Below are 27,715 nucleotides of genomic sequence, written 5' to 3'. Positions count from 1 at the left end.
GAATGTGCCAGTCTGCAGCACTCAGTCGGGGTCAACTCCTTCAGCTGGAAGATCAACAGGTTTCGGACCACCCAGAGAGCGTCCTTCACCGAGTTGATGATCCTCCAGGCACAGTTGATGTTCGTCTGGTGTGCGTCCCGGGGAACAAACCGTAGAGCACGGAGTCCCACGTCACGGCGCTGCTCGGGACGAACCTCGACAAACACCACTGCATTCCTCTCCAGACTTCCTCTGCATAGGCACATTCCAGAAGGAGGTGTGTGACAGTCTCGTCCCCCCCGCAGCCGCTTCGAGGGCAGCGTGTGGTGCAGCTGAGAGTCCGGGCGTGCATAAAGGATCTCACAGGCAGAGCCCTTCTCACCACCAGCCAAGCCATGTCTTGGTGCTTGTTGGAAAGTTCTGGCGATGAGGCATTCTGCCAAATGGCTTTGACAGTCTTCTCAGGGAACCGCTCGATAGGATCCGCCCTCTCCTTTTCCCGAAGGGTCTCAAGAACACTACGTGCTGACCACTTCCTGATGGACTTGTGGTCAAAGGTGTTTTTCTTCATGAATTTCTCCACGAAGGACAGGTGATACGGAACGGTCCAACTACTCGGAGCGTTCCGCGGCAGTGAGGCCAGGCCCATCCTTTGCAACACCGGGGACAGGTAGAACCTCAGTACGTAGTGACACTTGGTGTTTGCGTACCGGGGATCCACGCACAGCTTGATGCAGCCACACACAAAGGTGGCCATCAGGGTGAGGGTGGCATTGGGTGTATTTTTTTCCCCCGTTGCCCAGATCTTTATACAGTGAGTCCCTTCGGACCCGGTCCATCTTTGACCTCCATATAAACTGGAAGATGGCCCGGGTGACTGCAGCGGCACAGGTTCTGGGAATAGGCCAGACCTGTGCCACGTATAATAGCAATGACAGTGCCTCACACCTGATGACCAGGTTTTTTCCCGCGATGGAGAGCGACCGTTGCTCCCATCTGCCCAGTTTCTGCCTCACTTTGCTGATACGCTCCTCCCAAGACTTGGCACACGCCCCAGCCCCCCCGAACCAAATACCCAGCACCTTCAGGTGGTCGGTCCTGATGGTGAAGGGGTACGAGGATTGGTCGGCCCAGTTCCCGAAGAGCATGGCCTCGCTCTTGCCTCAGTTTACCTTGGCCCCCGAGGCCCGTTCGAACTGGTCACAGATGCACATGAGTCTGTGCACGGACAGCGGATCCGAGCAGAAAACGGCGACGTCATCGATGTACAGGGAGGCCTTAACCTGCAGGCCCCCGCTGCCAGGAATAGTCACCCCTCTCAGGCTCGCATCCTTCCTGATGGACTCGGCAAATGGCTCTATGCAGCACAGAAACAAGGCAGGAGAGAGAGGGCAGCCCTGCCTGACTCCAGATCTGACTGGGAAGCTATCTGATTCCCACCCATTGATTGAGACTGCACTGACAATGTTGGTGTAGAGCAGTCTGATCCAATTGCAGATTCCCTTCCCAAAGCCCATTTTGGAGAGAACGTCTCTCATATAGCTGTGTGATATCCTGTCAAAGGCTTTCTCCTGGTCCAGGCTGATCAGGCAGGTGTCCACCCCCCTGTCCTGCACGTAGGCGATCGTATCCCTGAGGAGTGTGAGACTCTCAGCGATCTTCCTGCCCGGCACAGCACAGGTTTGGTCAGGGTGAATCACCGACCCTAGAGCAGACCTGACCTGGTTGGCGATTACCTTTCACAGAATTTTGTAATCTGCATTCAACAGTGAGAGTGAAAGACTATCATTAAAATTATGAGTGATGACATGTGCCTCTCACAGCACACTTGCAAGTTGCTCAAATAATGGTCAGCATTAACCTCTTTTTAAGTCATTGCTAGTAACTTCACCATCAGCAAGATGCTAATATTCACTTCACAAGCACCAATAGCATGGTGCAAATCACTTTCGTCCAGTATCTGGCCCCTAAGGCACCTTCAATCTGCCTGTGTAGCAAAAGTGTGGGATAAAATGATTTCAAATTAAATCGAGCTGGTTTTTACAAGCGCTTCATTGTCCTTGTGTCCAGTAAATGTGAAGCCAGTACTTCCACCCATCAAACTGACACTGACTACACTAACCTCCCACCACCTCCCCCCCCCCCCCCCCCCCCCACCAGACCAGCCATTTCCCAGCAGCATACTATATCGAGAGAATGGCAAATGAAGGCAAGGAATATAGCTGATGGTGGACTCTGTCACACCAAGTTCTCCCTGTCTCCACATTACTCCCATATCCCAAGCCTCCCTGTCAGCCCATACCTCCATGTGGAATCTCACTACATTGATTTTCACCTTTCACTGGCCTCCCTGCCCTGAGCCTTGACATTACAGATTAATGATGTCCACCTTCTTCCTATATGCTGCCACTTCCCATAAACTACCATGCCCTAAGACATGGATCTCTGTATGCCCCAATTCACCTGGAGTTACCCCTGTCACTCTCCTTGTCCTCAACTCTGCAATGACTCTACTTTCCACAACCCACCTCCCAGGCCTTGACTACCCCACTCCCCATTCCCACCCCCATAGCCTGTACAGGGCTCCCTTTTCATTCTGCTGTAAGATGAAAGGATGGATCCTCAGATCTGTGTTCATCACAGACCTCTGACCAACTTCAGTAAGTTGAGCCTAAAGGTAATGGACCAGGCCCTTGACTGGTTTCTTCGCAGCTCCCCCACCTGTTGATACACAATTCCCCTGACTGCAGTTGCTGGCCCTACAGGACTGACCATTGCCCACTCCCCAGACTGCAGTCAGACAAATCTCCTGACTGTGAGCATCTAAAGCAGATGACTGACTGTAGCCAACCTCTGGACTGTGTAAAGACTGTGTCTATGACCTGATAGACAGTGACCCTCACTTGAGTAACTGAGGTTTAGTCCACTTCATTTTCTGACACATTGACTTGTTTGAAACAAACATGCAGTGTATTTGCTACAAAGACAGGTCACATGTGCTGCTGATGTTAGATTGATGCCTCAGTGTGCAATTCACCAAGATGTCACCCTCACCACTGTGGCCTGTAGTTTAAAAGACATGTTTGAGGCAAGTTTTTCACACAAAGGCTGGTGGGTGTGGAACATGCTGCCAGAGGAGGTGGTGGAAGCAGATACAACAGCAGCATTCAAGAAGCACCTGGATGGATACAGGAATAGGAGGGGAATAGAGGGATATGGATCCTGTAAGAGAAGACAGTTTTAGTATGGACGGGCAAAATGGGTTGGCACAGGCTTGGAGGGCCAAAGGGCCTGTTCCTGTGCTGTATTGTTCTTTGTTCAATGCTAGTTTCCAGTGAGCCCTACAATGCAAGTCTGTGTTTCGTAAGCAGCCTGCAGTGTATCAGAGTGGTGCACTGATGGTAGGGAACAGTTAGAAAATGCTGGATGCCAATGGGGAAGAGGGGTGAGTGTGGCTGATGCCCATGTATCATGCCCTGAGATGCTGTTTGGTCTTAGCAGCATCAAGGTACATGGAAGAGGTCGAGAATTCTCAGTGTTTAGCTTGTTTTGCGCATTTTATAACAAAGTCAGTTGTGCCTTTAAAGAGGTGTTTAACAAACAATACTCTCCCAGATTTGGCAACTCGCTGCTGTCTGATTAAAAAACTCTCCTCACCAATAAAAGGTGAAGCAAATCACTCCTGATATTAAGGTGGGCATCACCAAATTTCTTGTGTGTTTCCTCTACAAATCTCACCATAGCCCACGTCGCTCAGACCATGATAAGATTTTACTTGTGGTCTTTTTTTGAAAGACATTACATATAAAATATATTCTAGTTATCTCAGCATTTGTCATTTACCAAAAATATTTAAGCAACCTTAACAAGATAATTATCGACCTTCCTCAACCATCTCAGAGAGTTACTAATAATTGAAGAAGGTGCTCAGTCTGGGTGGAATTTGAGCCACTTGTTGCTAAGCAGCTACTGAACTATCAAGGCAAACATGACAGAAGATGTGAATACTGGTCTAACCTTTCCAAGAGGCATTTCTGATCAAAGTAACTGAAGTTCTTTAAGTAGGCAAAGAAAAAATTCAGAATAAACACAGACAATATCGTAGGAGCGTCCAATTTGTGACACCCCTTTACAATATTCATTTAGCTCATGAATGCTTAGTATTTATTATTAAAATTTTAATGAATCCAAGAGCTGTAGACATAATATGTGATGTGCAGTTTGATACTGTCTTGAAGTTAAATACTGCATACATTTGTTATATTAGGTGGTACACAGTAACATTTATATTGAATACAAAACTTCAGATAATTATTTCAGAAATATTTTTTGGAACTAGAACTTGAACAAGCTGATATTTAAATAGTCTCATTATACATTAATGCTGCACAACACATTATATCCTGTAGATCACTCCCAGTTGAAACTAAAATGTGGCGATTATGAAATCAGCATTGAACACTTTCTGACAAAATCCTATGTTTGCATCAATACTTCCTGCAGGTGCAGGTGTGATGCTTAATAGTTTAGTGCGATTGTATTCAAGTTGTAGCAAGTTGCCACTTTAATGTAATCGTCTTTTTGTTTTTTCATGTGTTATGGACGTTGCTTAGGACAACATTTATTGTCCATCCCTAATTGTCTTCACAAATCACTGTAGTCATTGCAGTGTAAGAACTGAGAGTTTCAGGATTTTAACCCAGCAACATTGAAGGAATGGTGATAAACCCCCAAGTCAGGATGATATGTGGCTTGATGGGATACCTGCATGTGCCGGTTTATCTGCTGCCCTTGTCTTTCTAAGCTCAGAGAGGTCGTGACTTTGCAATGTCCTGTTGAAGGAACCTTGCTGAGGTTACTATAGTGTATCTTCTGGATGTGGTACACACTGCTGCCACTGTGCATTGGCGATGAAGGGGACTACTGTTGGTGCTAATCAAGGAGAAGTGCTGATTAAGCAGACTACTTTGTTCTGGATGGTGTCAAGCTTCTTGAGTGTTCATGTATGTGGGGAGCGTACCATCTGATTCCTGACCTCTGTAAATAGTAGACAGCATTGCGAATACATGTTTACCTGATGGAATCCAGTTTCCAGTCTATGGTATCTCTGAGGATGATGATAACTGGGGAGTCAGTGATGGTAATACTATTGGATATCATTATCGCTGAAGCAGCTGGGAATAGTTGGAACTCAGATATTATCCTGAGGAGTTCCTGCAAGGATATCCTGAGACTGAGATGATTGATTTCCAACAACCACAACCATTTTCCTTTGTGCGAGATATGACTCCAACCAGAGAGTTCAAGAAAAGGATTACTGGATTCGAAACATTAGCTCTGCCTTCTCTCTGGAGGTGTTGCCACATCTGCTGCTTTCTGCAAAAACTTCTGTTTGGTCACAAGATTATTTTGCATTGGAACTGAACATCACAGCATACTGGTATGGTCTCATCTCTCAGCATTCAATACGAATGCAAATGTATCGATAAAATGTCAGCATATTTAAATAGGGCCTGTTGTCACTGAACTGGACTGACCTCATAACTAACCTTGACACATTTCAGGGAGTGCTGCACTGACCGAGGTGCTACGTTTCAAACAAGATGTTAAATCAAGACCCCGTTTTCCCTCTAGATAGATGTAGATCCATTGGCACTACTTTGAAGATCAGCATTCAAAGATCAAAGAACAAACAGCACAGGAACAGGCCCTTCGGCCCTCCAAGCCTGCGCCAACACATTTTGACATTCCAAACTAAAACCATCTTCCCTTACAGGATCCGTAGCCCTCTATTCCCTTCCTGTTCCTGTATCTGTCCTGGTGCTTCTTGAATGCTGCTATTGTATCTGCTTCCACCACCTTCTCTGGTAACACATTCTAGGTACTCAACACTCTTTGCATGAAACACTTGTCTGGCACAACTCTTTTAAACTTCCTCCCTCACACCTTTAACCTGTGTCCTCCAGTAATCGACTCCTCACCCTGAGAAAATCCCTCATACTTTCCACTCTATCCATGCTATTCACAATTGTATAAACTTCTGTCAGGTCACCCTCTAACCTCCTGCATTCCAGTGAAAACAAACCCAGTCTATCCAACCTTTCTTCATAGCTAAAATCCCCCATACTAGGCAACATCCTGGTAAACCTTTTCTGAACCATCTCCAAAGCATCCAGAACTGATGACCAGAACTGTACACAATATTCCAAGTGTGGCCTAACTAAAGCTTGATAAAGCTGCAGCATCACTTGTCTATCCTTACACTCAATGCCCCTTCCACTGAAGGCAAGCATGCTATAGGCCTTTATTACTCCCTTATCTAGCTGCACTGCCACCTTCAGTGATCTGTGGACCTGCACCCAGATCCCTCTGCACATCAATACTCCTAAAGGTTCTGCCATTCACTGTATAATTTCCACCTGTACATGACCTTCCAAAGTGCATCACCTCACATTTATTCGGATTAAACTCCATCTGCCATTTTTCTGCCCATGCCACCAACTGATCTATATCCTGCGGTATCCTCTGACAATCCTCCTCACTATCCGCAACTTCATCAATCTTTGTATGATCCGGAAACTTACTAATTAGACTAACCACATTTTCCTCCAGATCATTTATGTAGATCATGAACAGCAGAGGTCCCAGCACTGATCCCTGTGGAACACCATTCATCACAGCCGTCCATTCAGAAAAGCATCCTTCCAGCATTACCCTCTGTCTCCTATGACATTGCCAGTTCTGTATCCATCTTGCCAACTCACATCTTATGACTTAACCTTTTGTGAGGTACCTGCCGAATACCTTCTGGAAGATTAAACGTGGCACATCAACTGGTTCCCCTCTGTGCACTATGATTGAGACTTTCTCAAACACTAAAAAATAACTTCAGGAGAGTGAGGAGGCAGAGGTGAGTGTAGTGGCCATTACTAAGGAAAAGGTGCTAAGGAAGCTGAAGGGTCTGAAGGTGGATAAATCACCCAGATCTTAATTGAATGAGTCAATGGGTTGAAAAATGGCAGATGGAGCTCAATCTGGATAAATGCGAGGTTTTGGATTTTGTAGGGTTTATCTCATTAATGGTAGGGCCTTGGGTAGTGTGGTAGAACAGAAGTACCTAGGGGTAGAGGTACATAATTCTTTGAAATTTGTATCACATATGGATAGTGTGGTTAAAATGGCATTTGGCATGCTTACCTTCACTGCTCAGTCCTTTGAATATAGGAATTGGGAAGTTATGTTGAGGTTGTACAGGACATTTGTGAGGCTTCTTCTGGAATACTGTGTCCAGTTCTGGTTGCCCAGTTATAGGAAAGATATTATTAAGGTGGTGAGGATTCTGAAGAGATTTACCAGGATGTTGCTGGGTATGGAAGGTTGAGTTATAAAGAAAGGCTGGATAGGCTGGGACTTTTTCACTGGAGCGTAGAAGGTTGAGATGTATAGATAGAATTAATGGTAGTTGTATATTACCTCGGACGGGGATTTCAAGACCAGGGGGCACTCTTTTAAGGTGAGAGGACAGTGATTTAAAAAAGACATGAGGCAATTTTTTTTACACAGACGGTAGTTTGCATGTGGAATGAACTTCATAAGGAAGTGGTGGATATGGATACGATTACAACATCTGGACAACGTTTGGGTTGATATATGACTAGGACAGGATTGGAAAGATATGTGCCTGGAACAACAGGTGGGACTAGTTTAGTTTGGGGTTTATGTTTGGCATGGACTGGTTGAAATACTGTGTGACTCTGTGATGCTATGACTATATCCCAGAGTTCTGAAGAAGATAGCTGAGGAGACTGCAGAGGCACTCCATAGTGATCTTTCGGGAATCACTGGAGTCAATAATGAAAACAATGACGTTCACCCTTCATCATGGAAACCTACCTTACAAGCTGTGGAGCTGAGAGAAGGCTTGTGACAGGAAGCTTGGGATGAATTCAGGACACAACAATCAGCATCAGGGTCTCACTGCCCAGAATTGAAAGATGTGCTCTCATTGACTATCCCTGATGTCCAGTGTATGTGTATGTGTAAAAAACAGGCATAGTACAGAATGCACATGATTGTGATGTGATCTGTAGCCAAATAGCCTTCAACATGCACGTTTGTGGACATATGGTCACTATTAATGTATATATGTGAACTGGGAGAGTAGTTGGTGCTCATGAATAATAAACCAGCTAGATAAACCCCAGTATCTGTACCAGAGTCTTGTTGGAATGAACTGTAGAGGATTTTATTAACTGACGCATTATAAGGTGTGAATTAATGTCATTTATTCTCTCCTCCATGTATATCCAAGTTGATGAAAGGATACAATACTCCTTGGTTATTGTGGAAAAAATGCTTGACTACTTCCCATCTCTATTTTCTAATTTATTCCCATGACCAGTAATGCTGGGCTTTTTATTTCTTTATCTTTCTTTTTTTTCCCCAAATGAAGTTATATTGAAGAATGTGTACCTAGGTACTTTGGACTAAGATGATGCAGTAAATGGCAACTTGTAAACTTTTCACTGTACTCAGTTGAGAACATGTGACAATGAAAGCTCATTCAAAATTGCTTTGTGATTATGATTCAGAAACCTCTGCCAAGTGTTTGTTACTGTTGAGATTGAGAAAGTAGTGCATTTTGTTGCAGCTATTCCATGTATGTTTTTAATATTTGGTGGAACGGTATGGCACAGGAACAGGCCCTTCGGCCCACCATGTCTGTGCCAACCATGATGCTATTCTAAACTAATCTGATCTGCCAACACATGCTCCATATCCTGTATTCCCTGCCTGTTCATGTGTCGATCTAAATGCTTCTTAAACATTGTTGTCAGATCTGTTTCTATTGCCTCCCCTCCAGTGTATTCCAGGCACCTACATCATCTGTATCTTTCAGAAAAAAGTTGCCTTGCAAACCTCCTTCAAACTTACCCTCCCACTTCACCTTAAACCTTTGCCCTCTAATATTTGACATTTCCACCCTGGGAAAATGACTTTGACTATCCAATCTATTCATTCCTATTGTAATTTTATAAACTTTTATCAGGTTGTCCCTCAACGTCCAAAGCACAGTGAAAATAAACCTAATTTGTCCAAACTCCCCCCATGACTAATCCAATCCAGGTCATGTCCTGGTAAACCTCTTTTGCACCATTCCCAAATCCTCCACATTCTTCCTATAGTGCGGCAACTAGAACTGTGCACAGTAGGCCAAATGTGGCCTGAACAAAGTTTTACATAGCTGCAATATAATTTGCCAACTTTTATACTCAATGTCCTAACCAATTAAGGCAAGTATGCCTTCTTTCCCACCTTATCCATTTTTGTTACCACTTTCAGGGAGCTTTGGATTTGCACCTCAAGATCCCTCTGTATATCCATGCTCCTAAGTGTCCTGCCATTTACAGTATACTTTCCTCTTGCGTTTGACCTCCTAAAATGCATCACCTCACACTTGTCCAGATGTTAACTCATCTGTTGTTTCTCTGCCCGACTTTCCAGCTGATCTATACCCTACTGTATCCTTTGACAACCTTCCTCATTATCCACATACCTATCAACTTTTGTGCAAACTTACTACTCAGACCACGTGCATTTTCATTCAAATAATTTATGTATGTGTTACAAACACGTCCCAGCATTGATCCTTTTAAATTATCACAGGTCAGAAACATCCAGCCAGAAAATTGTGTTTTCCACAACATACCCTCTGTCTTCTATGACCAAGCTAACTTTGTATCCATCTTATAAGCTCCCTGTGGATTCCATGTGACTTAATCATCTGGACCAGCCTACCAACAAGGGACCCTGTCAAATTTGTAACATACTGATCAGTGACTATCAAAAGTCACCATGTATTTGATGTGTGTCACTGTTAAACTGGATATTTAAGACTAGAAAGCCTGAGCAATGTTCTTATCAAACATCAGCAGGAGCTTTGATTTGTGTGTGCTTCTCTTTGTTTCTTACTTGGCTGCTCAGGTCATGTTTCACTGTGCACAGTGAACCGTGTCATGTTGTACCTGATATTATGCCAGAGGTTTATACTGACATTCTGATTAAAGGATATTTGACTAAAATCATTAGCCTTAACATAGTTCTATTTTAGTTTCCTCTTGGAAACAAATAAATTAAAATCATTAGGGTCAATGCAAATCCTGAAACATGAGCATTACAACTTTCAAGAGGTGTTTGAGAGGACAGATGAGAGATACCAAACTTCATGTTCTTTGAGCAGTAAAAGACGTGGCGTATTCCCTGTACCTGCTCCCAGTGTAAGTGTCTACACCTGAGCGGTGTTCTTGCTGGCCCTTCTATACTCAGTGATTTAAACATTTGACGATATTCCTCAAAGGCAGGAACTACAGGAACTAGCAGGGATGATAAGTTCTGTGATGTGCTTTTTAGACTTGGCACAAGACTTCTCAGGACTTCAAGATGGCGGAGGCGACAGGCTAGGAGATGTTTGGGCTCCCAACCCATCCACACCATCTCACATGACCAACCACATCCTCTTTTTTTCTTTTCTTTTGCTTCATTTAACTTTTGAATCAAATAAATTTTTTTCTTCATTCTGTGGCTGTGTTGGTGGAGAGAGGTCATGGGGAGCTGTTGAGCAGTGGATCTGGTCTATTCCTTGTGGCCATGGTGGTTGAAGCTTGAGCAGCTATTCCAGCATCGATGCATTGGGTCTCTTATTTTCCTTTGATATTTTAGTGACATCTGCACCCAGCAGCAGAGTGAATGATCTCTCGGTCCTTGGGGTAGTTAATTTGGACAGTCAGTCGGTTCTCAGAAGTTGAGATGGGCCCCTGATCTTGAGAGTTGGGACAGTTTCCTGGTTATGGTGGCAGCTGGAGTATTGGCAGTGATGAGGTGGGTTTGGTAGAGACGATATTCCAGGTGTGGTCAGCAGCGGCGGTGGGGGCTGCTTCCTCCTCGGTGTTGGTCCTCAGGGATTGATTTGGCAGCTTGGTTGTGGCTGTGTCCCATAGCCACGTAGGAAATCAAAAAGCCATGGAACAAAAAATGTAATTTGTTCTAACTTTGAATGATTTCTTTCTTTCTGTATTTTACATAATTAAAAAGGCACCAATATGTGATGACTTATAAACCTTTTATGGTATTTCATAAATACATGTAAAAATAAATTACTATTACCATTATTCCTATGACAGTTACACATTTTCTGTTTTCATAGTTGATGCTACTCAGGACCTTGAGTATAAAAGTTATAACAATCACGATTTTCTGTACTTCTAACAGATGAAAAGTAAATTTGCAGGATGAACTAATTGACAAGCAACTTTAACTTTTTAATCAAGAAAAGTTTTATGCTGAAACATGGTAAAAAGAAATTACATGCAATTATACTTTGACAAATTACAAAATTTTATAAAAACCAAACAAATAGCGGATGCTGTAAATCAGAAACACAAACAGAAATTGATGGAAATGTTCAGCATCTGTAGAGGGAAATCAGTTAACATTTCGGGTAGAGTGACCCTTCCTCAGAACTGAGGTCACTCGACCTGAAACGTTAACTCTGATTTTTCTCCACAGGTCCTGTTAGACCTGCTGAGCTTTTCTAGCAATTTCCGTTTGGGACAAAATTTTATACATTCCTACAAACATGGAAAGAGGTAGGAAGCAAGGCTGTAGCTGAAAAACTGATAGTAATAAACAATTGGAAGTCAATGATGATTATTTATAGATGAGGAAGGCAACCTGTCTCAGACAGTTGATAGATGAAGGAAGGGCTGTTGATATCATATACATGGACTTTAGTGAGGCATTTGATAAGGTTCCCCATTGTAGACTAATGGAGAAAGTGAAGTCACATGGTGTGCAGGGTGTTCTAGCGAGGTGGATAAAGAACTGGTTGAGCAACAGGAGACAGAGAGTAGTAGTTGAAGGGAGTTTCTTGAAATAGAGAAAGGTGACCAGTGGTGTTCCACAGGGGTCAGTGTTGGGGCCACTGTTGTTTGTGATATACATAAATGATCTGAAAGAGGGCACTGTTGGTATGATCAGCAGGTTTGCAGATGACGTGAAGATTGGTGGAGTAGCAGAAAGCATAAGGGACTGTCAGAGAATACAGGAGGATATAGATAGACTGGAGAGTTGGGCAGAAAAGTGGCAGATGGATTTCAATCCAGACAAATGTGAGGCGATGCATTTAGGCAAGACTAATTCTAGAGTGAATTATACAATGAACGGAAGAGCCTTGGGAAAAATTGATGAGCAGAGAGATCTGGGAGTGCAGGTCCATTGTACCCTGAAGGTTGCTGCACAGGTGGATAGAGTGGTCAAGAAGGCATACAGTATGCTTGCCTTCATTGGACGGGGTATTGAGTATAAGAGCTGGCAGGTCATGTTAAAATTGTACAAGACATTGGTTCGGCCACATTTAGAATACTGTGTACAGTTCTGGGTGCCACATTACCAAAAGGATGTGGACACTTTGGAGAGGGTGCAGAGAAGGTTTATGAGGATGTTGCCTGGTATGGAAGGTGCTAGCTATGAAGAGAGGTTGAGTAGGTTAGAATTGTTTTCATTAGAAAAAAGGAGATTGAGAGGGGACCTGATTGAAGTTTACAAAATCATGAAGGGTATAGACAGGGTAGATAGAGACAAGCTTTTTCCCAGGGTGAAGGATTCAATAACGAGAGGTCATGCTTTCAAGGTGAGAGGTGGAAAGTTTAAATGGGATACACGCGGTAAGTACTTCACACAGAGGGTGGTGGGCATTTGGAACGTGTTGCCAGCAGAGGTGGTAGAGGCAGGCACGGTAGATTCATTTAAGATGCGCCTGGACAGATGCATGAGTAGGTGGCGAGCAGAGGGATACAAATGCTTAGGAATTGACCGATAGGTTTAGACAGTACACTTGGATTGGCTCAGGCTTGGAGGGCCGAAGGGCCTGTTCCTGGGCTGTAAATTTCTTTGTTCTTTATGTTTCAAGATTCACTCACTTCTTTACCCCTCCAGTCTAATAATATTATTGCACTTTCCAAATGTCTGTAGATAGTTCAAAGAAGTGCATTTCATAGGCTACTAACTTTAGAGAAAAGACCAGGGACATTTAACTCTCTCAATTCTTAAATACTCATGCACCTACATTTTTACAGCCCCAATTTAAGTTTCATTTTCCCAGACTTCCTTTCCTCAATATTTATTTGACACATAGGTGTTGGGGAGAATTCCATCAGCCAGCAATTGGTGCCTGTCCTAGCCATCTACAGGAACTGACTGCTTAGTCTCACTTACCTGCTAAGAACCAAGATTTTTAGATTTAGCTTTCTTCAGTTGCCGGGGTCTTAAGCTGGATGTGGAAGCCCTTATCCCTCTCTCTGTTACAAGTAAAAACTAGTATTCTTTTCCTGTGGCTAGAATTGAATGTGAGGCAATCTATTTTACTGAATTTGCCATTGCAAGGTTGGGGGTGGGGGGGTGGGGGGGGGGGGGGTTGTGGGATATTATTGCTTTGAAACCATTAATTAGTAGCAGTTAATATTTGTGTTGTTTTAAGGATTTCAATAGAGTTACAGTTAAGCCAATGCTTTTATTTTATTTTGTCTTTATTTACACTGTATTGTAAAAGTAAAATGTGTGTTTTGCTTAAAGTCGAGTAGTTTGACCAAGCGAATTGCACCTGGAATGTAATGCCTTACACTTAATAAAACATTAGTGTCTCGGCTATCTTCTTAATATATTTTGAGGGGGTTTGGTCTGGTCTGTAACAAGTATTGATCTTAATTTTTTAAATGGATTTTTCATTAATGTTCTTTCCAATCCTGAAGGCAGTGATTATATTTGAGTTATGGTTAATTATTTGCCAATCAATGGAGTGAGTTTTTTTAAAAAAACTTCCTTCTTCTTCTGGCCTTGACACCTTTTCTTTATGTAGTCCTTCCTTAAAATATCAGTCATTACTGAGGAGGCGGGCCAACACAGGAGATAGAACACTTGTCCTTTCAGCTCCTCGACTGCCACTGACCAGGGCTAAAAGATTAATCCAAGTGAAACAATAATTTACATGTACTCATTTCAAATTAATATACTGCATCCATACTCACGACACTGTCTCCTACACAGAAACAGAGCCAGAAGCAGCTGGAAAAGCTCAGAAGGTCAGGTAGCATCGGTGGAGAGAAAGCAGAGTTAATGTTTCAGGTCCACTGACCCTTCTTCAGAACTGATTGTAACGAGGATAAAACAATGCAACAACATATAAAACAATAATTGCTGCTCCTGGAATTCATGGAAATCACCTCCAATACCTAAAGTACCTCAAAAAGGAGCAGCTGTTACAACCACAATTGTTTCTGTCCTCCTGGTTAGGCCACTGTTGGAATATTGCATGCAATTCTGGTCTCCTTCCTATCAGAAGAATGTTGTGAAACTTGAAAAGATTCAGAAAAGATTTACAAGGATGTTGCCAGGGTTGGAGGATTTGAGCTACAGGGAGAGGCTGAACAGGCTGGGGCTATTTTCCCTGGAGCTTCGGAGGCTGAGGGGTAGAGGTTTATAAAATTATGAGGGGCATGGATAGGATAAATAGACAAAGCCACTGAGGTGGGGGAGCCCTAAGGGGCAACCTTTTCACACAGAGGGTGGTACGTGTATGGAATGAGCTGCCAGAGGAAGTGGTGGAGGCTGGTATAATTGCAACATTGAAAAAGGCATCTGGATGGATATATGAATGGGAAGGGTTTGGGGGGATATGGGCCGGTGCTGGTAGGTGGACAAGTTGTACTGAAGGGTCTGTTTCTGTGCTTACATCTCTATGACTCTAATGACTCTAGGAAAAGGTTGGTATATATGTCAGAGAAGGAGTGGGGGGAGGGACAAGGGGTAAACACTAGGTGGAGCCCCGAGAGAGAGAAAAACAGTTGGTCAGCCTGGAAGAATGAACAGTTGATGATTAGGGGTTTAGATACAAGATGATTAGGGGTTTAGATAGGGTTGACCATGAGAACCTTTTTCCACGTATGGAGTCAGCTATTACAAGGGGGCATAGCTTTAAATTAAGGGGGGGGGGTAGGTATAGGACAGATGTTAGGGGTAGGTTCTTTACTCAGTGAGTTGTGAGTTCATGGAATGCCCTGCCAGTAGCAGTGGTGGACTCTCCCTCTTTATGGGCATTTAAGCGGGCATTGGATCAGCATATGCAGAATAGTGGGCTAGTGTAGGTTAGGTGGGCTTGGATCAGCGCAACATCGAGGGCCAAAGGGCCTGTACTGCGCTGTATTCTTCTATGTTCTATGTTCTATGTTAAGTTGTTAATGGGGATCATTAGTTGCTGTCAATGGGTTGTTTGTGGTGACAGTCCATGTAATGACAAGGCCTGGTGCGTGAGAGTTGGAATAAAGAGACGGGAGAAGATGCTCAACCCTAAACTTATTGAACATGATATTGAGTTCAGAAGGTTGCAGGGTTCCCAAGCGGAAAATGAGGAGTTGTTCTTCCAGCTTACATGGAGCTTCATTGGAGCACTGTACTAAACCCGAGGCAGAGATGTTGGCCAGTGTTGTGTTGAAATGGTCGGTGACAGGAAGCTCAAGGTCTTTTCTGCGGACAGCCCATAGGTGTTCTGCAAGGAGATCGCCCAGTCTGCACTGCATCTCCCCAATGCAAGTGAATTGTGGGTAAAATACTGCTCATCTGGAAGGTATGTTTGGGGCCTTGGATTGTAAGGAGGGATGAAATAAACAAGCAGGTGTTACACCTTCAGCGGTTACAGGAGAAGATGCCATAGGGCTGTGGGGAGATGTTGGGAGTGGAGAGGAGGGGACCAAGATGTTCTGGAGGGAACAGTCCCTGCGGAAGGCTGACAAAGGAGGGGAGGGGAATGTGTGCATCACGCTGAACGTAGCAGAAATGGCAGCTAATGATCCTCTGGATCCTCTGGATCTGGTTGCTGGTAGGACGGTAGGTAAGGACAAGAGGCAGCCTATCACTGTTGTGGGAGGAAAGAGAGGGGTTGAGTGCTGAAGTGCAGGAGATGGGCCGGACATTGTTGAGGGCCCTGTCAACCATAGTAATGGGAAATCTTCGGTTGAGGAAGAAGGGGGACATATGGGATGCCCCCTTCTTGAAGTTGACATCATCAGAAAGATGAGATGGAGGAACAGGGAGAAACACAGCAACTGTCTTTCATTATGGACAGTCACATGATTAAAGTCCCCCAGTGGATAACGATATGATTATACATGGCTCCTGGTTGCTGTATTAATTCCTAACTAGTCAATGTTAATTTACCTATTACTATCATACACATTGTTGTGAAGGACAAATACCTCTTCTTAAGATGCTGTAATGATCTATCACCTATATCTGATAGGCCCTTAGACTTAGCTTGGAAAGGAGGGTTAGTGGCAGAGAACCCAACCACCAATTGCCAGTGCTTGCTACACACAGCATAGTATGACAAACTTGTGATACAATTGGTAAGATACAATATTTGAATGTGTATTCATTTACATTGATCATTTGTGAGTTAATTAGATTTTCTTCAGAATTGCATCCAAGGCCTCAGTTAAAATTGCTTGTAATTTTCATCCAATCACTATCTCTCTCTTTGTCTCCTTCGTATCTCCCATTCAGGGATTACTAACCTTCCAAGGAAAGACCATCTCCTCTGCTCTACCCTGTGATGCAAAGTGTTCCGTTTTTACATACTTTGGTATCATTTACCTTAGAGCTTGGATCTGAGCTAATAGCATGTCAATCTGCATATCTGAAGGAGTTTAATGATTTACTTTGAATAAATCACAATGTCCACAGAAATACATTTAATTAAACTCTGGAGTGGCATGGTAGTTCAGTGGATAGCACTGCTGCCTGACAGCGCCAGGGACCTGGGTTCAATTCCAGCTTCGTACAACTATCTGTGTGGAGTTTGCACATTCTCGCTGTGTCTGTATGGATTCTCTCTGGGTGAAAACAATGACTGCAGATGCTAGAAACCAGATTCTGGATCAGTGGTGCTGGAAAAGCACAGCAGTTCAGGCAGCATCTGAGGAGCAGTAAAATTGACGTTTCGGGCAAAAGCCCTTCATCAAGAATACAGGCAGTGAGCCTGAAGGGTGGAGAGATCAATGAAAGGAGGGTGGGGGTGTGGAGAAAGTAGCATAGAGTACAATAGGTGAGTGGGGGAGGGGATGAAGGTGATAGGTCAGGGAGGAGGGTGGAGTGGATAGGTGGAAAAGAAGATAGGCAGGTAGGACAAGTCATGGGGACAGTGCTGAGCTGGAAGTTTGGGGCTGGGGTAAGGTGGGGGAAGGGGAAATGAGGAAACTGTTGATGTTTCTCTGGGTGCTCTACTTTCCTTGCATAGTCCAAAGATGTGTAGGTTAGGGTGGATTGGTGATGCTTAATTGCCCATAGTGTCAGGGATGTGCAGGCTCGGTTATCCACGGGGATGGGGTAGAGGGGTGTGTCTGGGAGGCATGCTCCTTGGAGGGTTCGTGTGGACTTGAAGGGCTGAATGGCCTGCTTCCAAATTGTAGGGATTCTATGAAATAATTTATGGAGGCAAGTAGGAATTTGTTTAAATTAGGAACATTTTATAAATGAACAAAGTAAACCATATAGTGCATTGGGCTTTTTAGATAAAAGCTTTGTGTAAGTTTTGGGAGGTTTCGGAAATAAAAGCTTTTTCAGTTTCAATTTTGGAAGTTTACAGAACTTTCGGCTGAAGCTGGACATGTAAAACAGAATGAGAATAGCAGGGAGTTTAGAACGTTTAAGATAGAGTTTAATTGAGTCTAAGGAGTGTAGGTAAAAGTTCAAGACCAGAGGTGTTTGGTTAAAACTCTGAAGATGTTATATGTAGCTGAGAAATTATATGATGAGTCAAAACCTACATAGAATAAAATAGAGACTTATATCTCTGGTGTTTGGGCACTACAATGGGATGCTGTTAGGATGAATGGAATTGTAATTTACTGTTTCAAAATCTTTACTATTTTATATGTAAATAGTATGGTTTATTCTATTTTATCTTAATTTCTTTTGCATAGTAAACATTTTACCTCAACATATTTTGATTTTTTTCCCCTTCTTTGACAGAGGTTAAATCGTGTGAATGAATGCAATTCTGTTTTAATTCTCAGTTGCAGTATTCATTCTGTTATAATATAATTAGATGGAGAGAGAAAGTTCCTACTGGACCAATGGAACATTCACACCACTAGATTTCTGTCGCAATTTTCTTGGTTGTGGTGCTGTTAACTCCTGCACAGTGGTGCAGCTCATGTATCAGCAGAAGTAGGAGTGTATTAGTGAGACATTACTCAGACTAAAGCGGCGAAGGAGCCATGACAAGGCCCTGAAAAAATATGGCCTAGAAACTTGGACCCCTAAGGAATCACATTAGCATTGCTGAGATTAGCTTTCTTTCCCTCATAAAGATTTAAGATCTTTTCCTGGGTTTGTACCCTCTCTGGGGTATTCAGTGCAATGAATCTGAATTTCAGGTACTTTATATCGCTCACAGCCAAACTATTCTCATCCAGTTTGTGCCAACACCTTTAGATGAATTTCTATTGCAATATGTTTAATATGCACAATCAGTAAAATCTTTTATAGCTAAATTAACAATTTTATCGGAACACTACACTAAATATAAGATTTCTAGTTATTCTTTCATGAAAGATTTTTATTAGAATAGAATTCTCTCATTTTGGGTTGTGATGAGACAGCCTAGGTCCTGAACAGCTAGGCCTGAACAGCTAGGCCTGAAACCAGAATGGCTAACTATTGAGCAGCCAAGCTTGATGGGATTTTCAGGACAGGTCAAACACAAAGAATCTGTACAAGACAAGACAGGCAAGGACAAACCAGGATTTGTCCTGGAAAATAAGGCTGGATTGTGCTTTTGAGTATGACCAGCAGACTCACCCTGGGCTCCTGCCATGACCATGTATGGAAAGGGAGATGCACCCTTGACACGTCAGGGACTGATCCGGCCTCTTCCATATATGGCACTGGGATCCCATTGGATGTCGTGCGCTTGACCTGGAAGATTGAATGGCTGAGGGCCAGAGACACTCTGGAAGGATCCCAGAAGGAGGGACACCTGGCAGCCATTCCCTCAACGAAGATTCAAAGCAAGACTTGTGGAAGACCGTGAACCAACTGAAAAAGAACTGACCTGACCTGCAGGACCCACCTTCACAGAAGAGAGCCAGCCCTACGTTTGAAGAAGATCTCAACAACCCAGCTCAAACATGTGGATCATTGCAGGTGATGCCCTTTCTCAGATATATAGTGCTAGATAGAGAGGAAATATTGTGGGAATTTGAGAAATGTTCAATGTTTTAACAAGTATTATTTTGTTAATAACATAGAGTTGAACCACAAAAGAATTCTGTGTCCCCTTGTCCGCCTCTCTGGCAAGAGTGCTTGGGTAAGGTGTTCTTAATACATAAACTGGTCAAAGTGTCTAGAGTATGGAGAATGAGGAAAAGGTGTCCACATGTAAAAATAAGTGAAGGAATATGTACACATAATTGTCAACAGTCTGTCCTGTGACTTGTTTAGAGGTAGAATCTGGAAGCCTAAATAGGAACTATTTTTCCTGAGTTCAAAAGGCACCATGCACACAACAGCTTTGATTTTTATTTAAGGGCCAAACATTCTGACTTGCATTTAAAGCCCTTCCCTAGAAATATTGCTGAGGTATTCTTCTTAATTCACCTGACAGTTTTTCTAAAACATTTTCATTCAATTCTAATGAATCGCCGTTTTTAGTACAAAGGGTAGCTTTTGAATTAAAAGTCGTATCAAAGGAACAACACCATAATTTTGCTACACATTAGCCAATTCCATCTTCTTATCCCTCTCCCCCAACTCCTTCAGTCCCTCCTGACCTAGCGACCTAGCCTTATTCTTCTCTTATTATCCCTCCCCATCTCCATCTTCATGAAAATGAAGATTCCATCTTGGGAATTTTGTTGTCGGGCTCTCCTTCCCCCTTCCATATTTTTATTCCAGAATCATTCCTTTTTAACTAAGTCTTGTTTTCACACTGATACCCTCCATTGTGTTGTCTGGCACTGCCACAGTATTCAATGGAAAAGATTCAGAGCAGATGTAACGACTCAGTACTGAGCATGACAATGGAAGCCACGTGTGATAAACGGAGCTAAACGATGCTGCAAGCAACATACTGAAGCTTTACAGTCCTCCCACATCCATTTGTGAACCTTGGTGGGCAGTTAAACAACTAAAGGCAGGAGGAGATTCCACAAATATCCCCATCTACAATGATGGGAGAGCCCGGCCCATCAGTGTAAAGACAGGCCAAAGCATTTCCAAGCTTCTTTAATGAAAAGTGCAGAATTGATAATCCGTTTCAGCCTTCTCCTGAGATCCCCAGCATCACAGATACCAGTCTTCAGCTAATTAAATTCACTCCACGGGATATCAAGAAACAGCTGGAGGTACTGGATACTGCAAAGGCTATGGGCCCTGATAATATTCTGTGAATAGTACTGAAGATGTCTGCTCCAGAACTCACTGTGCTCTTAGCCAAACTGTTCCAGTACAGTTACAATACTGGTATCTACCTGACCATGTGGAAATTTGCCCAGGTATATCCTGTCCACAATCAACAGGATAAATTCATGACACTTATGTATGATTTAGATGAGGCAACTAAATGTAATAAATCCAAGTTCATAGGCAACATAACGCTGGATGGAAGGCTGAACTGTGAGGAATATGCAGAACAGCTTCAGTATGATTTGAATAAGTTGAGTAAGGAGGTAACTGCATGGCAGGTGCAGTATAATGTGGATAACTGTGTGGTAATCCACTTAGGTAGTAGAAACAGGAAGGCAGATTATTATCTTGATTAGTAAGGAGATCAAGGGTTATGAGAGAAGGTGGGAGAATGGGCTTGAGAACCATTATCCGTGACCAAATAGTGGAGCAGACTCAGTAGGCAGAATCCCCTAATTCTGCTCCTATATCTTACAGAAGAAAGTGATGATTGCAGATGCTGGAGAGTCAGAGTCGAGAGTGTGGTGCTGGAAAAGCACAGCAGATCAGACAGCATCTGAGGAGCGGGAGAATTGAGGTTTCGGGCATAAGCCCTTCTTCAGGAATGTGGGGGTGGGGTGTGGGGAGGTGGGAAAGTGGGGGCTGAGAGATAAATAGGAGGTGGGGGTGAGGTAGCTGGGAAGGCAATAGGTATCACTATCACCATTACCCCCCCACCTGCAGCTACCTTAGTCACAGACTAAGGATAAGGGCTATGCCATTTAGGACTGAGATGAGGAGAAATTTCTTCACCCAGAGAGTGGTGAGCCTGTGGAACTCTCTACCACAGGAAGTGGTTTTGGCCAAACATTGAATATTTTCAAGAAAGTGTTAGATTTAGTTCTTAGGGCTAATGTAATCAAAGGATATGGGGAGACATTGGGAACAGGGTACTATGTTAGATGATCATATTCAGCAAGGCGGGCTGAAAGGGATGAATGTTCTCGGCCTGCTCTCATTTTCTATGTTTTTAAATCCAACCTGGCCACATACCACCCCATCAGTTTCCTCTCATGAGTAAAGTAATGCAAGGTGTCATCAATAGTCCCATCAAGTGGTACTTAACTCAGCAATAACATGCTCACTTACGGTCAGTTTGATTGCAAGGAATCACTTGTTTGTAACCTCTTTGCCAGTTTCTAACTAACCTGTTCAGAGATGATATTACAAACAGGTGGGACTTAAATCCAGGCTTTATGGCTCAAAGGGAGGGAGGGATATTACCACAAGAGCCTTTACAGCCTTGGTCTAAACATGAACAGCACAGCTGAATCCAGAGGTGCGGTGAGAGTGACTGCCCTTGGCATGAAGGCAGCACTGTAGTTAACAGGAAAGCTGTTCACTGGTTGGAGTCATACCTGGCACAAGGACAGATGGTTGTGGTTGTTGGAGGTCAATCACCTCAGTTAAAGAACATTCTGAAGGAGTTCCTCTGGGTCGTGACCTCAGAGCTGGAGGGAACATTTCAAAAATGCTTTGCATTATATGAAAGTAATTTACAAATAAAGTATTAGTTTTAAAAGTTTGTTGATGTTATTGGTTTAAAATGCAATGGACATAGAGAAATAAATGCAAATTACTGTGATACTGGAGATCTGGAAAATTTCTGGAGAAACTCAGCAGGTCTAGCAGCAGCTCTGAAGAGAAAACAAGGTAGATGTTTTAAGTCAAAAATCACACAACATCAGGTTATAGTCCAACTGATTTATTTGGAAGCACTAGCTTTCGGAGCGCTGCTCCTTCATCAGATGGTTGTCAGGTGGATGAAGGAGCGTCGCTCCAAAAGCTAGTGCTTCCAATGAAACCTGTTGGACTATAACCTGGTGTTGTGTGATTTTTAACTTTGTCCACCCCAGTCCAACACCGGCATCTCCAAATCTTAGATGTTTTAAGCCCGAGATGACTCTTCTTTTTCTCTCTCCAGCTCCGTCAGAGGTTCTGAATTTTCCTGGTATTCTCAACATCAGAGAAAAGGTCACGTTCTGGTAATTTTCCCTGTGAATGCAGTATTTAATTTTACAGAAACTATTATTTTTCCCCATTGTAGAGGCTGCAGCATGAACAGAACATACTGTACTGCCAACATAGGGTTTTAGCATTAGGTGTGAACAATCTCATTTCAGCAAAAAAATCTTTAAAATATTAATTTGTTTGTAATGGTTGTCAGTGTTTTGTGTGCTTAAATTGTGTTTGTTTTTAGGGTTGAGTAACATGTCAGGAGGCTCAAGTTTTGGCACTGGCTGAAACGAAGGAAAGCAAGCAGCTTTTCAAGGAAAGAAAATACATTTGGCATCATGAACCACAAAGAGGGAAGAGAAGGATTTGCAAACTATGCATATCACCACTCAGAAACACTGGAAATGGACAGAAGGTAGGACAAAGATGAGATTCACTCCAAATTTAGATGTATCTAGCACTGTTCTATTATTACTAGTGAGTCGTCTTCAAATGGGTTAAATTAGAGGAGTAATTCATGTGCATGATCAGGGTGTAATTTTATCAGATACTTGTAAAAAAGGTTAATCACTTCATTTAACTATCAATTATTTCTGTGTTTAAAAAAAGAAAACTCCTCCTGAGTCAAATCATTTTGTTTGAGTGTTTCTGGAATAAAGAATATCATCAATAAAACAACTCAAATAGCATCTTTAATATCAGAGAAAATAGTACATTTGGGAGATTTACAAGCATCAGAAGAGAACTTTAGGGTGACACGGTGGCACAGTGGTTAGCACTGCTGCCTCACATCGCCAGAGACCCGGGGTCAACTCCCCCCTCAGGTGACTCTGTGTGGAGTTTGCACATTCTCCCCGTATCTGCGTGGGTTTGTTCCGGTTTCCTCCCACAGTCCAAAAATGTGCAAGTTGTGTGAATTGGCCATGCTAAGTCGCCCATAGCATTAGGTGTAGGGGAGTGGGTTGCTCTTTGGAGGGTTAGTGTGGACTTGTTGGGCCGAAGGGCCTGATTCCACACTGTAAGTAATCTAATACTGTCACAATACATTATTCACCTGTCCTTTGTTATTTTCCTGGTTTCAGCCATCTGTTACTCGACAGCCTTTCAATAAATTGCTCAGAAAGCGGAAGTAGCCAGAATGTTCAGGACGTTCCTTAAAATAGGAGGCAGAATAAAGCTGTTCTGTGTAATAGATTATTATTTTCAGTTCATTTTTAAGTCATCTTGCATCATTGAAAATCAAACCCAGAAATTAAAACCTGCCTTATATGTCTATAAAATAAATGGAAATTTGGCACTTTCAATTTCCATGGAGTTTCAATGTACCAGAGTTAATGTAAGTTGGAAAATATTGCTGTCCAGAAAAAAACTCAGAAGTAATTATTAAAGTATTGACTAATCAGTGTTGCAACACTTCAGTATTCATAGAGATGCCAAGAGTAAAGGGACGGCTGGAAAATGGGAAGCCTTCAGAAATAAGGAGAATCCAGAGAAAGCATATTCCCGTCAGGGTGAAAGGAAAGGCTGGTAGATATAGGGAATGATTAAAGAAATTGAGGGTTTGGTTAAGAAAAAGAAGGAAGCATATGTAAGGTATAGACAGGATAGATCGAGTTAATCCTTAGAAGAGTATAAAGGAAGTAGGAGTATACTTAAGGGGAAATCAGGAGGGCAAAACGGGGACATGAGATAGCATTGGGAAATAGAGTTAAGGAGAATCCAAAGGGTTTTTATAAATACGTTTAAGGACAAGAAGGTAACTCGGGAGAGAATAGGACCCCTCAAAGATTAGCAAGGCGGTCTTTGTGTGGAGCCGCAGAAAATGGGGGTGATACTGAACGAGTACTTTGCATCAGTATTTACGGTGGAAAAGGACATGGAAGATATAGAATGTAGAGAAATAGATGGCGATATCTTGAAAAACGTCCATATTACAGAGGAGGAAGTGCTGGATGTCTTGAAACGGGTAAAGGTGGATAAATCCCCAAGACCGGATCAGATGTACCCTAGAACTCTGTGGGAAGCTAGAGAATTGATTACTGGGTCTCTTGCTGAGATATTTGTATCATCGATAGTCACAGGTTAGGTACTGGAAGACTGGAGGTTGGCAAACGTGGTGCCACTGTTTAAGAAGGGTGGTACGAACAAGCCAGGGAACTATAGACCAGTGAGCCTGACCTCAGTTGTGGGCAAGTTGTTGGAGGGAATCCTGAGGAATAGGATAGACATGTATTTGGAAAGGCAAGGACTGATTAAGGATAGTCAACATGGCTTTGTGTGTGGGAAATCATGTCTCACAAACTTGATTGAATTTTTTTGAAGAAGTAACAACGAGGATTGACGAGGGCAGAGCAGTAGATGTGATCTATATGGACTTCAGTAAGGCGTTCGGCAAGGTTCTTCATGGGAGACTGGTTAGCAAGGTTAGATCTCAGGGAATACAGGGAGAACCAGCCAATTGGATATAGAGCTGGCTCGAAGGTAGAAGATAGAGGGTGGTGGTGGAGGGTAGTTTTTCAGACTGGAGGCCTGTGACCAGTGGAGTGCCTCAAGGATCGATGCTGGGTCCATTACTTTATGTAAATGATTTGGATGTGAGCACAAGAGGTATAGTTAGTAAGTTTGCAGATGACACCAAAATTGGAGGTGTGGTGGACAGCGAAGAGGGTTACCTCAGATTACAACAGGATCTGGACCAGATGGGCCAATGGGCTGAGGAGTGGCAGATGGATTTTAATTTAGATAAATGTGAGGTGCTGCATTTTGGGAAAGCAAATCTTAGCAGGACTTATACGCTCAATGGTAAGTTCCTGTGGAGTGTTGCTGAACAAGGAGACTTTGGAGTGCAGGTTCATAGCTCCTTGAAAGTGGAGTCGCAGGTAGATAGGATAGTGAAGAATGCTTTCCTTTATTGGTCAGAGTATTGAGTACAGGAGTTGGGAGGTCATGTTGCAGCTGTACAGGATATTGGTTAGGCCACTGTTGGAATATTGCATGCAATTCTGGTCTCCTTCCTATCGGAAAGATGTTGTGAAACTTGAAAGGGCTCAGAAAAGATTTACAAGGATGTTGCCAGGGTTGGAGGATTTGCGCTATAGGGAGAGTTTGAACAGGCTGGGGCTGTTTTCCCTGGAGTGTCGGAGGCTGAGGGGTGACCTTATAGACGTTTACAAAATTATGAGGGGTCTAGATAGGATAAATAGACAAAGTCTTTTCCCTGGGGTCGGGGAAAAATATAAAAGAGACCTAAGGGGCAACCTTTCCACACAGGGGGTGGTATGTGTATGGAATGAGCTGCCAGTGGAAGAGGTGGAGGCTAGTACAATGTAACATTTAAAAGGCTTGTGGATGGGTATATGAATGGGCCAGGTGCTGGCAGGTGGGACTGGATTGGTTTGGGATATCTGGTCAACATGGACAGGTTGGACTGAACAGTCTGTTTCCGTACTGTACATCTCTATGACTCTGGGGATATGGGCCAAAGACAGTCAAGTGGGACTAGTTTGGGAAAGTTGGTTGGCATGGACGAGTTTGACTGAAGGCTCTGTTTCCATGCTGTATGACTCTCTGGCTGCGGGCTGGCCGTGCAGAGTGATACCAAAAGCATGGGCTCAATTCCCACACTGACTGAGTGTGGAAATGAAGGACCCTTCAACTCAACCTCTCCGTGACCTCAGGTTAAGCTGCCTCCAGTTGTTCCCATCTAATGGGGGAGCAGTTTCCAATGTCATTTGACCTTTTTCACTTTCTCCTGGACACGTGCTTTTTGTCCAGGGTCTCTGACTCAGAAAATCTGCAATTAACAAGAACAATATCTTCTCCCTTTGCATCAAGTGTATTAAAGCTGGCACTTGAGTTTCAGTGAGGGTCATGCTGGCACCCTTTTTCCCATAGCAACCAAGTCACATTGTTTCATTGCTGGGCAGAACTTGTCATTACTACATTTACTTGGAATTAAAGGAGGTGGCTGAAGCATGTTCGTCCCATAAAACGAGGACATTTTAGGTCATATATAATTTGCATAATAAGATCATAAATTCATTTAATAGCCAAAGTCAAAGCTGACTAAGAAATTAGCATAATAACCAATTTGTCAACAGTATGTCTCTTTATCTCGTTACAATTCAATAGAAACCAGTTGTTTTGAATTAAGGAATGTAGTTTCAGAATGGTACAGGAATCCAAGGCATCAGTCAAATTCTTCCAATTGTATTTGTTCCAAAAGAGCTGCTACTTTCTGGAAAAATAGTTGGATAAATCTTCTCAAAGTGGAGTGTCTGCAGGAATGTGTCAGTACAATATTGTTACCTCTGGAATTCATCCAATAACACCAGGATTGTAGTGGATTTATTACTGGAAAGAACGACCAATTACCTGAATAACTTGTAAACCAGGACGTGGTTGAGTTTACATGTTTTGATTATTACTGTTTTAATATAAGATGTAGGAACAGAAGTGGGCCATTTGGCCCATCAAGTATACTCCACCTTTCAATGAGATTGTGAATGATCTGATAATCCTCAGCTCCACTTTCTTGCCTTTTCCCCATAACATTTTTTAAAATTCATTTTGGGGCGTGGGCATCTCTGGTTGGCCAGCATTTATTACCTGTCCCTAATTGCCCCTTGAGAAGATGGGGGTGAGCTGCCTTCTTGAACCGCTGCAGTCCATGTAGGTAGACCCACAATGCCCTTAGGGAGGGAATTCCAGGATTTTGACCCAGCAACACTGAAGGAACGGCGATATATTTCCAAGTCAGGATGGTGAGTGGCTTGGAGGGGAACTTGCAGGGGGTAGTGTCCCCATGTATCTGCTGCCCTTGTCCTTCTAGATGGAAGTGGTTGTGGGTTTGGAAGGTTCTGTCTGAGGATTTTGATGAGTTCCTACAGTGCATCTTGTACACACTGCTGCTACTGAGCATCGCTGGTGGAGAGAATGGATGTTTGTGGATATGGTTCCAATCAAATGGGAGCTGCTTTTTCCTAGATGGTGTGAAGCTTCCTGAGTGTTGTTGGGGCTGCTCCCATCCAGGCAAGTGGACAGTATCCCATCACACTCCTGACCTGTCCCTTGTAGGTGGTGGTCAGGCTTTGGGGAGTCAGGAGGTGAGTTACTTCAGTATTCCAAGCTTTTGACCTGCTCTTTTATCCACTGTGGCAAATCCAGTTGAGATGGTGGTCAATAACAGCCCCCAAGGATGTTGATAGTGGGGGATTCAGTAGCGGTA

The 27,715-nt window shown here is 43.2% G+C and overlaps 1 protein-coding gene across 5 annotated transcripts in view; it reads left to right on the top strand.

Moving 5' to 3' along the window:
* tmc5 (transmembrane channel like 5) overlaps window positions 1-27,715 on the top strand; it is a 261,115-nt gene that overhangs the window by 33,724 nt on the left and 199,676 nt on the right. For 3 of the 5 annotated variants that reach the window (XM_087998078.1, XM_087998077.1, XM_087998074.1), the window contains exon 2: window positions 22,733-22,903. In XM_087998078.1, the coding sequence (XP_087854204.1) occupies window positions 22,827-22,903 (77 nt within the window). In that variant the 5' untranslated portion in view covers window positions 22,733-22,826. Of the gene's footprint in view, window positions 1-22,456; window positions 22,518-22,579; window positions 22,635-22,732; window positions 22,904-27,715 lie in introns of all 5 variants that reach the window. The other 2 variants (XM_087998075.1, XM_087998076.1) reach the window with 2 other exon arrangements.

Source organism: Chiloscyllium plagiosum, unplaced genomic scaffold (genome assembly GCF_037043375.1).
Source record: "Chiloscyllium plagiosum isolate Xiang-an unplaced genomic scaffold, Cpla_swu_hap1 HiC_scaffold_20, whole genome shotgun sequence".
In the NCBI taxonomy this organism is placed as follows: Eukaryota; Metazoa; Chordata; class Chondrichthyes; order Orectolobiformes; family Hemiscylliidae; genus Chiloscyllium; species Chiloscyllium plagiosum.
This window is presented reverse-complemented; position numbering and strand designations above follow the sequence as displayed.